The following is a 14,324-nucleotide window of genomic DNA, read 5'->3' on the forward strand; positions in this document are numbered from 1 at the left end:
AGCGGTCAAACGACCTCCACTCATCACTGTCAAACGCTCCCTGAAACATTTCAACGAGCAAGCCTTTCTAATCGACCTGGCCCTGGTATCCTGGAAGGATATTGACCTCATCCCGTCAGTAGAGGATGCCTGGTTATTTTTTAAAAATGCCTTCCTCTCCATCTTAAATAAGCATGCCCCTTTCAAGAAATTTAGAACCAGGAACAGATATAGCCCTTGGTTCTCCCCAGACCTGACTGCCCTTAACCAACACAAAAATATCCTGTGGCGTTCTGCATTAGCATCGAACTGCCCCCGCGATATGCAACTTTTTAGGGAAGTTAGAAACCAATACACACAGGCAGTTAGAAACGCCATGGCTAGCTTTTTCAAACAGAAATTTGCTTCGTGCAACTCCAACTCTAAAAAGTTCTGGGACATTGTAAAGTCCATGGAGAATAAGAACACCTCCTCCCAACTGCCCACTGCACTGAGGATAGGAAACTCTGTCACCACCGATAAGCCCACTATAATTGAGAATTTCAATAAGCATTTTTCTACGGCTGGCCATGCTTTCCACCTAACTACCCCTACTGCATTCAACAGCACTGCACCCCCCACAGCTACTCGCCCAAGCCTCCCCCATTTCTCCTTCTCCCAAATCCATTCAGCTGATGTTCTGAAAGAGCTGCAAAATCTGGACCCCTACAAATCAGCTGGGCTTGACAATCTGGACCCTTTCTTTCTAAAATTATCTGCCGAAATTATTGCAACCCCTATTACTAGCCTGTTCAACCTCTCTTTCGTGTCGTCTGAGATTCCCATAGATTGGAAAGCAGCTGCTGTCATCCCCCTCTTCAAAGGAGGTGACACTCTTGACCCAAGTTGCTACAGACCTATATCCATCCTACCCTGCCTTTCTAAGGTCTTCGAAAGCCAAGTCAACAAACAGATTACCGACTATTTTGAATCCCACCGCACCCTCTCCGCTATGCAATCTGGTTTCAGAGCTGGTCATGGGTGCACCTCAGCCACGCTCAAGGTCCTAAACGACATCGTAACCGCCATCGATAAGAAACATTACTGTGCTGCCGTATTCATTGACCTGGCCAAAGCTTTTGACTCTGTTAATCACCACATCCTCATCGGCAGACTTAGTAGCCTTGGTTTCTCAAACGATTGCGTCGCCTGGTTCACCAACTACTTCTCTGACAGAGTTCAGTGTGTCAAATCGGAGGGCCTACTGTCTGGACCTCTGGCAGTCTCTATGGGGGTACCACAGGGTTCAATTCTTGGGCCAACTCTTTTCTCTGTATACATAAATGATGTCGCTCTTGCTGCTGGTGAATCTCTGATCCACCTCTACGCAGACGACACCATTCTGTATACTTCTGGCCCTTCTTTGGACACTGTGTTAACAACCCTCCAGACGAGCTTCAATGCCATTCAACTCTCCTTCCGTGGTCTCCAACTGCTCCTAAACACAAGTAAAACTAAATGTATGCTCTTCAACCGATCGCTGCCTGCACCTGCCCGCCCATCCAGCATCACTTCTCTGGACGGTTCTAACTTAGAATTTGTGGACAACTACAAATACCTAGGTGTCTGGTTAGACTGTAAACTCTCCTTCCAGACTCACATCAATCATCTCCAATCCAAAGTGAAATCTAGAATTAGCTTCCTATTTCGCAACAAAGCATCCTTCACTCATGCTGCCAAACATACCCTCGTAAAACTGACCATCCTACCAATCCTCGACTTCGGCGATGTCATTTACAAAATAGCCTCCAATACCCTACTCAACAAGCTGGATGCAGTCTATCACAGTGCCATCCGTTTTGTCACCAAAGCCCCATATACAACCCACCACTGCGACCTGTATGCTCTCGTTGGCTGGCCTTCACTTCATCATCGTCGCCAAACACATTGGCTCCAGGTCATCTACAAGACCCTGCTAGGTAAAGTCCCCCCTTATCTCCGCTCACTGGTCACCATAGCAGCACCCACCTGTAGCACGCGCTCCAGCAGGTATATCTCTCTGGTCACCCCTAAAGCCAACTCCTCCTTTGGTCGTCTCTCCTTCCAGTTCTCAGCTGCCAATGATTGGAACGAACTACAAAAATCTCTAAAACTGGAAACACTTATCTCCCTCACTAGCTTTAAGCACCTGCTATCAGAGCAGCTCACAGATCTCTGCACCTGTACATAGCCCATCTTTAATTGAGCCCAAACTACTACCTTTTCCCCTACTGTATTTATTTATTTTATTTATTTTGCTCCTTTGCACCATATTATTTATATTTATATTTTAACTTTTAACTTTCTTCAAACTACAAATCTACCATTCCAGTGTTTTTTTCTTGCCATACTTTATTTACTTTGCCACCATGGCATTTTTTTGCCTTTACCTCCATTATCTCACATCATTTGCTCACATTGTATATAGTCTTATTTTTTTTCTTCTGCATCATTGATTGTATGTTGTTTTACTCCATGTGTAACTCTGTGTTTTTGTATGTTGTCGAACTGCTTTGCTTTATCTTGGCCAGGTCGCAATTGTAAATGAGAACTTGTTCTCAACTTGCCTACCTGGTTAAATAAAGGTGAAATAAAAAAAAATAAAAAATAAAAATACACATATACATACATACACACATATTCAGTACCAGTCACAATTTCGGACACACCTATTCATTCAAGGGTTTTTCTTTAATATTACTATTTTCTACATTGTAGAATAATAGTGAAGACATCAAAACTATGAAATAAAACATATGGAATCATGTAGTAACCAAAAAAAGTGTTTAACAAATCAAAATATATTTTAGATTTTAGATTCTTCAAAGTAGCCACCCTTTGCCTTGATGAAAGCTTTGCACACTCTTGGCATTCTCTTAACCAGCTTTACCTGGACTGCTTTTCCAACAGTGTTGAAGGAGTTCCCACATATGCTGAGCACTTGTTGGCTGCTTTTCCTTCACTCTGTGGTCCAACTCATCCCAAACCATCTCAATTGGGTTGAGGTCAGGTGATTGTGGAGGCAAGGTCATCTGATGCAGCACTCCATCGCTCTCCTTCTTGGTCAAATTGCCCTTACACAGCCTGGAGGTGTGTTGGGTCATTGTCCTGTTGAAAAACAAATGATAGTCCCACTAAGCGCAAACCAGATGGGACGGCGTATTGCTGCAGAATGCTGTGGTTGCCATGCTGGTTAAGTGTGCCTTGAATTCTAAATAAATCACTGACAGTGTCACCAGCCAAGCACCACCACAGCATCACACTCCTCCTCCATGCTTCACGATGGGAACCACACAACGGTGGTTTTGGACTCAACAGACCAAAGGACAGATTTCCACCAGTCTAATGTCCATTGCCCGAGTTTCTTGGCCCAGGCAAGTCTCTTCTTCTTATTGGTGTCCTTTATTAGTGGTTTCTTTGCAGCAATTCGACCATGGAGGCCTGATTCACGCAGTCTCCTCTGAACAGTTGATGTTGAGATGTGTCTATTACTTGAACTCTGTGAAGCATTTATTTGGGCGACAATCTGAGGTGCAGTTAACTCTAATGAACTTTCCTCAGAGAGATAACTCTGCGTCTTCCTTTCCTGTAGCGGTCTTCATGAGAGCCAGTTTCATCATAGCACTTGATGGTTTTTGCAACTGCAGTTGAAGAAACTTAAAAATTTATTGAAATGTTCCGTATTGACTGACCTGCATGTCTTAAAGTAACAATGGACTGTTGTTTCTCTTTGCTTAATTGAGCTGTTCTTGACATAATATGGACTTGGTCTTTTACCAAATAGGGCTATCTTCTGTATATCACCCCTACCTTGTCACAACACAACTGATTGGCTCAAACACATTACATTACGAACAAAATAAATTCCACAAATTAACTTCTAACAAGGCACACCTGTTAAAACTTCTTATGGCTGGAATCCCGTTAGCGGGATCGATATGACAACAGCCAGGGAAAGTGCATTCCGCCAAATTCAAAACAACAAAAATCTCATAATTAAAATTCCTCAAACATACAAGTATTATACACCATTTTAAAGCTTTACTTCTTGTTAATCCAGCCACAGTGTCTGATTTCAAAAAGGCTTTATGGCGAAAGCATACCATATGATTATGTTAGGTCAGTGCCTATACACAAAAAAACACAGCCATTTTCCAGCCAAAGAGAGGAGTCACAAAAAGCAGATCTTCATCAGATAACACTCATAGGACTTCATGTTACACAATACATGTATGTTTTGTTCGATAAAGTTCATATTTATATCCAAAAATCTCAGTTCACATTGGCGCGTTATGTTCAGTAATATTTTGCCTCCAAAACATCTGGTGATTTTGCAGAGAGCCACATCAATTTACAGAAATACTCATCATAAATGTTGATGAAAATACAAGTGTTATACATGGAACTTTAGATAAACCTCTCCTTAATGCAACCCCTGTGTCAGATTTCAAAAAAGCTTTACTGAAAAAGCACACCATGCAATAATCTGAGTACGGCGCTCAGACACAAAAACATGCCATACAATATATCCGCCATGTTGGAGTCAACAATAGTCAGAAATAGCATTATAAATATTCACTTACCTTTGATGATCTTCATCAGAATGCACTCCCAGGGAGCCCAGTTCCACAATAAATGTTTGTTTTGTTCGATAAAGTCCATCCTTTATGTCCAAATACCTCCTTTTTGTTGGCGCCTTCAGTTCACAAATCCAAATTCACGACGCGCAGGTCAGACGAAAACTCAAATTCCATTACAGTTCATAGAAACATGTCAAACGATGTATAGAATCAATCTTTAGGATGTTTTTATCGTAAATCTCAAATTTCAACCGGAGAAATCCTTTGTCTTCAGAAATGCAATGGAACTGAGCTACCTCTCACGTGAGTGCGCATGGCTGAGGCTCATGCCCTGCTGGCAGTCCTCTCACTCAATGAGCTCTTATTCTCGCTCACTTCACAGTAGAAGCCTCAAACAAGGTTCTAAAGACTGTTGACATCTAGTGGAAGCCTTAGGAAGTGCAAAATGACCCCACAGACACTGTAGTTTGGATAGGCAATCACTTGAAAAACTACAAACCACTTCCTGTTTGGATTTTTTCTCCGGTTTTTGCCTGCCATATGAGTTCTGTTATACTCACAGACATCATTCAAACGGTTTTAGAAACTTCAGAGTTTTTTTCTCTCCAAATCTACTAATAATATGCATATCTTAGTTTCTGGGAGTGAGTAGCAGGCAGTTTACTCTGGGCACGTCAGTCATCCAAGCTACTCAATACTGCCACCATCCATAAGAAGTTAATTGAAATGCATTCCAGGTGACTACCTCATGAAGCTGGTTGTGAGAATGCCAAGAGTGTGCAAAGCTGTCATCAATGCAGAGGGTGGCTACCTTGAAGAATCTCAAATATAAAATATATACCCTTTTGGTTACTACATGATTCCATATGTGTTATTTCATAGTTTAAATGTCTTTACTATTATTCTACAATGTAGAAAATAGTAAAAATAAAGAAAAACCCTGGCATGAGTAGTTGTGTCCAAACTTTTGACTGGTACTGTACATACATACATACATACATACATACATACATACATACATACATACATACATACATACATACATACATACATATACATATATATTTAAAAATATATATTTTCCTTTATTACTTTCTAACCCTACCACCCCCCCATTTAACCCCTGCTTGTGAACATGGGAGTCGTACTACGGCTAGAGGCAGAGATGGTCAATTAGTCGGTGCACCAGTGATGCAGTGCCATTGTCTGTCTTATAGCCACACCTGTGGCAGCCAGGTAGGTCCTTATCTCGCTGAGCCCTGAGGCTGAGGTAGTTCTCAGGTAGTTCTCAGGAAGGCTAACTATCTGTAAATGGCCTCATCTACGACTGAGTTACTATATCAGAAGAGCTGGGGGATTGACCAAGCCCATTCCACACACAGGCCCTGCAATTACCTTAAGGTGAAACCTATCTCCCGAGTGGTACAGCGGTCTAAGGCACTGCATCTCAGTGCTGGAGGCGTCACTACAGACCCTCGTTCAATTCCAGGCTGTATCACAACCTGCAGTGATTGGGAGTCCCATACGGCAGCACACAATTGGCCCAGCGTCACCCGGGTTAGGGTTTGGCCGTCATTAAAGTTAAATATAAGTAAAATAAAATCTAGTCCTCTCAGATCTACAGGAGTGGTTAGGGTAGGGAATGTTTTAGAATCCAGCACCAGTATCCTTTACACTCAGTAGATCTCTCAGATAAACATCTTAAAATGACTATTATATTTTTCTGATATGGTAATCACTGCAATATGTACAGGTATCTAATCTGGTATTCATTTAGATAAATTAAAAATGTGGATAGTTTTTTATTTATTTTATTTAGGCCGCTAGAATTAAATTAAATTAAATACGTATACTATATGTACTTGACATGATTTGATATTTCATTCAGCTTCATGATGTCACCTTTTTATGGGTTAAATCTTTAGGTTCACAGACCATAAAAGTCTGTTAACACAGAGAGTTTGATAATAACTATGGTGGTAGGAGTTTATGGCTTTCTTAGTCTCTCTTAGCGCGGACAGGTCTCTAAGTCAAAGAGAAATTAGTGTTTTCATTGGATACGCTGTTTTTTTTTCTCAAAAAAGGAGATAAAGAAAGAATTTGAAGGCATTTTGTTTGTCGTTTTTAATAAGGGGTTTCAAGGGTCTAAATCTTTTTTTTTTTGTATTTTATCTTTTATATACTTTTGAAATTATGTGTTGTTTTTGTTTTTTTGTCAATTCTGTCATCTTGAGTGGAAATTTCCAGAGCTGGTTTATGAGTATTTTTATAGTCTATTATATTTTATGACACAAAGCAAAGTTCACTTGAATGAAGAACATACACAGAAGACTACGGAAACAAAAGCCTCAGCCAATTTAGTATCCAAAGTACACAAAAAAACTTCCCCTGTAGTAGTCAATCAACGCAGGACTAGTATAATGTAATTCCTGGTTCTAGGGAACGCCAAACCTTAACTGTCTTTTGCACGTTTCCTATGTGGCTTCCTGTTTATTATCTTTCATCTCTCTTTTTCTCTGTGAGTGCTTTAATAATAATAATACATGGGACTTATGGAGTGCTTTTTAATAGACCCAAAGTAAAATAATATGAATAAAATACAAACAGTAGTCAAAACAAAACAACATCAGACTATCAAAACATGAAAAAAGAGAGGGGTGGGTCAAGGAAGGGAAAGAGTGTGATGTATCAGTGTATGTAGAGGAGAGGGTTGGGATTAGGATACAAACCCAGTTTAGGGTAAGAGGCGGGATTTGGGTTAGGACACAAACCCAGTTTAGGGTAAGAGGCGGGATTTGGGTTAGGACACAAACCCGGTTTAGGGTAAGGGGTAGGTTAAGGGTTTAGGTTAGGTGGTGCTCAGTATGGTGGAGAGAGTAGAGTCTTTATAGTGTATTGCATTGCTTGTGTGTGTGTGTGGGGGGGGGGGGGGCTTGTCAAAGAGGTAGGGCTTTAGGGGGGACAGAAAGATGAGGGAGGGAGTTCCAGAGCCTATGATCAACCCTGGAGAAAGCCCTGTCGCTGAAGCTCTGGAGCAACCCTGGAGAAGGCCCTGCCGCTGAAACTCTGGAGCAACCCTGGAGAAGGCCCTGCCGCTGAAACTCTGGAGCAACCCTGGAGAAGGCCCTGTCGCTGAAACTCTGGAGCAACCCTGGAGAAGGCCCTGTCGTTGAAACTCTGGAGCAACCCTGGAGAAGGCCCTGTCGCTGAAACTGTGGAGCAACCCTGGAGAAGGCCCTGTCGCTGAAACTCTGGAGCAACCCCGGAGAAGGCCCTGTTGCTGAAGCTCTGGAGCAACCCTGGAGAAGGCCCTGCCGCTGAAACTCTGGAGCAACCCTGGAGAAGGCCCTGTCGCTGAAACTCTGGAGCAACCCTGGAGAAGGCCCTGTCGTTGAAACTCTGGAGCAACCCTGGAGAAGGCCCTGTCGCTGAAGCTCTGGCGCAACCCTGGAGAAGGCCCTGTCGCTGAAACTCTGGAGCAACCCTGGAGAAGGCCCTGTCGTTGAAACTCTGGAGCAACCCTGGAGAAGGCCCTGTCGCTGAAGCACTGGCGCAACCCTGGAGAAGGCCCTGTCACTTAAACTCTGGAGCAACCCCGGAGAAGGCCCTGTCACTGAAGCTCTGGAGCAACCCTGGAGAAGGCCCTGTCGCTGAACCTCTGGAGCAACCCTGGAGAAGGCCCTGTCGCTGAAACTCTGGAGCAACCCCGGAGAAGGCCCTGTCGCTGAAACTCTGGAGGTTCATCCTGAGGATGACAAGGTGGCCTGCTGTGGTGGAATGGAGTGTGCGTGTGGGTTGGTAGTGGAGAAGAGAGGTAAGGGGTGGGGCAAGGTGGTGAAGGGCTTTGTAGATCAGAAAGAGGATCTTGTAATCACTGCTGGGGGAGGACTGGGCAATTTCACGGTAAAGTCTATACCTGTTGTATTCGGCGCATGTGACAAATACAATTTGATTTAATTTGACAGGGGTGATGTGCTGCCAGGACTTAATGTGGGTGAGGAGTCGGGCTGCAGAGTTCTGAACCATTGGCAGCTTATGGAGGGAGCTTGAGTTGATGCCGGAGAGTAGTGAGTTGCAGTAGTCAAGATTGGATTGGGTTGGGCAACACTGGTTCTTTGGTATTCAACACTGGTTCTTTGGTATTCAAAGTTGCTTTACAATATAGTCTGAGCGATCCTGTTGTAGACAATAACCTCCCCTCCCTTCCCTCCCTCCCTTTCCTTTCCTCTCCTCTCCTCTCCTCTCCTCTCCTCTCCTCTCCTCTCCTCTCCTCTCCTCTCCTCTCCTCTCCTCTCCAGTCTCCATTAAGGACATCTCGGCGGTGCGTGCTGGCCGTCAATCGGAGGGTCTGAGGAAGAACACAGAGGAGCAGGTGGAGGGGAGATGTTTCTCCATAATCTTCAAGGTTCTTTTATATATTTTTAAACAACTCAATTTGCAGTGTATTCAATGGAATTTCAGTCAGGCTTTATTTCGTTTTTACAGTATTACAGAGATGGCAGTGGGTGGAGGTCAAGCAGAGTGGCAGTGGGTGGAGGTCAGGCAGATATTAGGTACAGCATAATCTCTCGTGGACAGACGCACGTAACATACGGTGGTATAGAAGCATCCGTCAACAGACCGTGGGCTGCGGCGACTAACGAGGAACTAACCAGATTTGTTCAGCACTAATCATTTGGACAAATCATGATTTAGTTGGTGTTAGCATATTTCCACTGTCAGAAGGGGAAGGGATATTTGGCCATGCTTTGGCTGAGAGTTTCTGTTTAGGGGGGGGGTGGAGACTTCTCTTGTCGTGTTAGTATCTTTACAAAGAGCAAACCCCAAAACCTAATGGATCATCTGACACATTTACACAAGATTGTAGTGCTGGGTTTCTGAGATCAGGTACAGCATTGTATTAACACGATCACATTTACATCACAGTTGCATTTGTACCCCTTCCGTTATTTTTAAGGGCAGAAGAAAGAACCTGGACCTGATGGCCAGCTCTGAGGAGGAGGCCAAGCAGTGGGTCACCAGCCTGGGGAAAATCATGTCTAACATGGAGAATCTTAACAGTCAGCAGAAGATAGAGCAGTATCCTTCTCACAGATATAGAGTCAGAACCACGGGAACCAGAATCTATAGAAAGGCCTTGGAACCTCTAACTCTGGAAATTTAACTGGTAAACTCATGAGTACAACGGTCGCCAGTCCCATCATTATGACATCATTGACTTGAATGGGGAGGTCCGTTCTATCGATTCTATTTCTATGGTCATAACAGCCTCGTGGTGATTAATGGTAAGTATACTTTAGTTACTAACCATTTGTTTTTGAGAAACTCGTGTTCATTTGAAATGACTGAATCAATATTGTAATGGGCAGTAATATTTGATAGTGAATATTCAGTATATTATATATACACATCACATACACAACCAAACGTTTTATCTGATAAATAGCAATCTGCTAGAGACTATGTTTGAGTTACAGTAGTAGGCAGTGAAAAAATGTCTAAGAATGGACTTCTAAATACAAGTTACAAAGCATTAACAAGCATTACAAGGCATTATTATAAGCATGGTCAGAGAGAGAGAGAGAGATCATAGCCTGAAAGGTCATGCCCCAAAAGTCCATGGGGTGGAGCGAAAGAGATGAGAGTATCTCACCACAGCAGGTCAGGAACAAATAAGAGAAAGAACAATGAAGACCTTTTAATAAGCAATCTGAGTTGTTGACCAATAGTATTACTGTATAGTTAATCACCAATTAGATATCAGACCTACATGATGTAACCAAGACTTCTCAGAGGTGAGCCAATGGAGGGTTGGCAAGACCAACACAGATAATGCTGAATTCCTAGGAAAACACAGAGGAAATTATTGTATACAGCTGATAAGAAGAGTCCCTTTGGGGGGCTGCCTTACAATATGACAAGGAACCCTCTTGTAGAAATACTGTCTGTGCAGGCTTTTGCTCTAGTAGGGCTGGAACAAAACCCTGCAGAAAGGTAGCTCTGCGGGAGGGCTGGCCACCTCTTTGCAGTAGGTAATGATACTGATCAAGTAACCCATATCACCATGTTCTGCCCATATGATACGGTGAGTTCAGTCCTTACATTAACTCTTCTTCAGTTGGATCTTCAACTGCCTTAGGAAAGCAGACAAGAACAGTGACGACAAGCTGAGTCGGAAGGAGCTGAAGGACTTCCTGCACCAGATCAACATCGAGGTGGACGATGAATACGCAGAGAAGCTCTTCCTGGTGAACACTTGAATTAAATACTTTATTTTATTGTATAATTTAATAACTTTTATAATTCTTAGAAAAACTATGTTTTGATACATGTAAGAGCTCAAATCGTCTTCCAGGTGAACACGTCACAATATAAAATATGACAAAGTGTAGAGGCCTGGTGTACAGTGTAGAGGCCTGGTGTACAGTATAGAGGCCTGGTGTACAGTGTAGAGGCCTGGTGTACAGTGTAGAGGCCTTGTGTACAGTGTAGAGGCCTTGTATACAGTATAGAGGCCTGGTGTACAGTATAGAGGCCTGGTGTACAGTGTAGAGGCCTTGTGTATAGTATAGAGGCCTGGTGTACAGTGTAGAGGCCTGGTGTACAGTGTAGAGGCCTGGTGTACAGTGTAGAGGCCTTGTGTACAGTGTAGAGGACTTGTGTACAGTATAGAGGCCTGGTGTACAGCGTAGAGGCCTTGTATACAGTATAGAGGCCTGGTGTACAGTATAGAGGTCTGGTGTACAGTATAGGGGCCTGGTGTACAGTGTAGAGGCCTTGTGTACAGTATAGAGGCCTGGTGTACAGTGTAGAGGCCTGGTGTACAGTGTAGAGGCCTGGTGTACAGTGTAGAGGCCTGGTGTACAGTGTAGAGGTCTTGTGTACAGTGTAGAGACCTGGTGCACAGTGTAGAGGTCTTGTGTACAGTGTAGAGGCCTGGTGTACAGTGTAGAGACCTGGTGCACAGTGTAGAGGCCTGGTGTACAGTGTAGAGGCCTGGTGTACAGTGTAGAGGCCTTGTGTACAGCGTAGAGGCCTTGTGTACAGTGTAGAGGCCTTGTGTACAGCGTAGAGGCCTTGTGTACAGTATAGAGGCCTTGTGTACAGTATAGAGGCCTGGTGTACAGTGTAGAGGCCTGGTGCACAGTGTAGAGGCCTTGAGTACAGTGTCTCTAACACGGAACCCAAACCGGCTGCGCGCGTGCACCATCGTGCATAAATGTATTTTGTCCCCCCACACCAAACGCGATCACGACACGCAGGTTAAAATATCAAAACAAACTCTGAACCAATTATAATAATTTGGGAACAGGTCGAAAAGCATTAAACATTTATGGCAATTTAGCTAGCTAGCTTGCACTTGCTAGCTAATTTGTCCTAGGATATAAACATTGAGTTGTTATTTTACCTGAAATGCACAAGGTCCTCTACTCCACCAATTTATCCACACATAAAATGGTCAACCGAATCGTTTCTAGTCATCTCTCCTCCTTCCAGGCTTTTTCTTCTCTTGACTTTATATTGCGAGTGGAAACTTTCATAAATTAGGTGCATTACCGCCACTGACCTCGTTCGTCTTTCATTCACCCACGTGGGCTCGCACGAGCAGTGTGTGTGCAATAATCGAATAATATACATTTCTAAATGTATTTTGCAACGGTCGCACACGCGACGCGAGCGGTGTAGTCAGCCTGTAAGGTGCTTGTTCTTGAGGAGAAGCTTTGTCTTCTGTCTTTTACACTCCACCTTCAAGACAGACAAGGAGGCAGGTGTCAGGAGGCAGGGTCAGGAGGCAGGGTCAGGAGGCAGGGGTCAGGAGGCAGGGTCAGGAGGCAGGGTCAGGAGGCAGGGGTCAGGAGGCAGGGTCAGGGGTCAGGAGGTAGGGGGCAAGAGGCAGGGTCAGGTGTCAGGGGTCAGGAGGCAGGGTCAGGGGTCAGGAGGCAGGGTCAGGGGGCAGGAGTCAGGAGGCAGGGTCAGGAGGCAGGGTCAGGAGGCAGGGTCAGGGTTCAGGAGGCAGGGTCAGGGGGCAGGGTCAGGAGGCAGGGTCAGGAGGCAGGGGTCAGGAGGCAGGGTCAGGGGTCAGGAGGCAGGGTCAGGGGTCAGGAGGCAGGGGTCAGGGTCAGGAGGCAGCGTCAGGAGAGCAACAGCATTTTGATGCACCAATGAATGTCTTTCTCCCTATCTCCATCCTGTAGGAGTGTGACAAGTCTAAGTGTGGCCACCTGGCTGGTGATGAGATAGAGCACTTCTACAGCCTTTTGACCCATCGCCTTGAGATAGACACCATCTACGGAGAATACGCTAAGACCACGGGCTTCATGAGCGCTGAAAATCTACTGGAGTTCCTGATTAAAGAGCAGAGAGAGGAAGCAACGCTAGCCGACGCACACAGACTCATCAACAAGTACGAACTGGATGATAAAGGTGATTATGAATGAATATGTTGACTTTAGTTATTATGCCTTCACAACAACATAGAAGAGCATTCATAAAGTCTTCCTAAGTCCTACATTCAGTAGACGTTTCACAAAATCATTTAGAAGAAAAATCCTACTACCACACAGCATTCCCTGGAAGGTGAGACTGGGCAGCTCTCAAATGACAAATGGGAGCTATCCAAATCATTTCAAACATTTCAGAGTTAACTTCCTATTTAGTAGCGATACTTCTGCTCATTTGAATTGTCAGCAGTCTATCTTGTAGTTAGAGTCTGACATCTGTCTGGTCTATCTGCAGCCAAAGAGAAGCAGCTGATGACCCAAGATGGTTTCCTGATGTATCTCCACATGCCCGAGGGTCTGGTGCTGAATCCTACCCATAAGGCCGTGCACCAGGACATGAGCCAGCCCCTGAACCACTACTTCATCTCCTCGTCTCACAACACATACCTGATGGAAGATCAGCTCAAAGGGCCCAGCAGTACTGAGGCCTATGCCAGGTATAAATGACAGACATTATCTAGGGCAATGTTTTTCCAAACCTCTCCTGGAGTAACCTCAGCTAGTTCCACTGATTTCATCTATTCTGGTATTACAGTAGTACACTTGATTCAACTGGCCTGGACTAAGTTTTACTAGCTATTGTAATGTTTCATAGCTTCTATTCTTATGGAAGACTCTGTAGACATTTAAAAACCTTCACTTGTCAGTGTCTACCTGTGAATGAGTCAAGTCAGGACATGTTGTTAAACAGTTATAACTCTTCGTAGGGCTCTTATAAAACAGTTATAACCCTTTGTAGGGCTCTTATAAAACAGTTATAACCCTTCGTAGGGCTCTTATGAAACAGTTATAACCCTTTGTAGGGCTCTTATAAAACAGTTATAACTCTTCGTAGCACTCTTTTAAAACAGTTATAACCCTTCATAGGGCTCTTATAAAACAGTTATAACGCTTTGTAGGGCTCTTATAAAACAGTATAACTTTTCGTAGGGCTTTTATAAAACAGTTATAACCCTTCGTAGGGCTCTTATAAAGGGCTGTCGCTGTGTGGAGCTGGACTGCTGGGACGGGTCAGACGGAGAGCCAGTCATCTACCATGGATACACCCTCACCTCCAAGATCCTGTTTAAAGACACCATCAAAGCCATCAAGGAGTACGCCTTTAAGGTAGGCTAAAGTTCCATATCAACTTTGTAGAATTGTGTCTGTCCTGTCCTGTTTAATTCATATCATGTTTGATGACACAGATTTATTTTTGCAATGGATTAATTACAGGTGGTCATCATTCTTATCAACAGAGGCCCAA

The 14,324-nt window shown here is 44.0% G+C and overlaps 1 protein-coding gene across 2 annotated transcripts in view; it reads left to right on the forward strand.

Annotated features, from left to right (window-relative positions):
* plcd1b (phospholipase C, delta 1b) overlaps positions 1 to 14,324 on the forward strand; it is a 40,565-nt gene that overhangs the window by 14,448 nt on the left and 11,793 nt on the right. For both annotated transcript variants that reach the window (XM_029705949.1, XM_029705948.1), the window contains exons 3-8: positions 8,876 to 8,982; positions 9,535 to 9,656; positions 10,696 to 10,825; positions 12,773 to 13,001; positions 13,314 to 13,515; positions 14,041 to 14,185. In XM_029705949.1, the coding sequence (XP_029561809.1) occupies positions 8,876 to 8,982; positions 9,535 to 9,656; positions 10,696 to 10,825; positions 12,773 to 13,001; positions 13,314 to 13,515; positions 14,041 to 14,185 (935 nt within the window). The remainder of the gene's footprint in view (positions 1 to 8,875; positions 8,983 to 9,534; positions 9,657 to 10,695; positions 10,826 to 12,772; positions 13,002 to 13,313; positions 13,516 to 14,040; positions 14,186 to 14,324) is intronic.

This window comes from Salmo trutta, chromosome 21, assembly GCF_901001165.1.
Source record: "Salmo trutta chromosome 21, fSalTru1.1, whole genome shotgun sequence".
Classification (NCBI taxonomy): Eukaryota; Metazoa; Chordata; class Actinopteri; order Salmoniformes; family Salmonidae; genus Salmo; species Salmo trutta.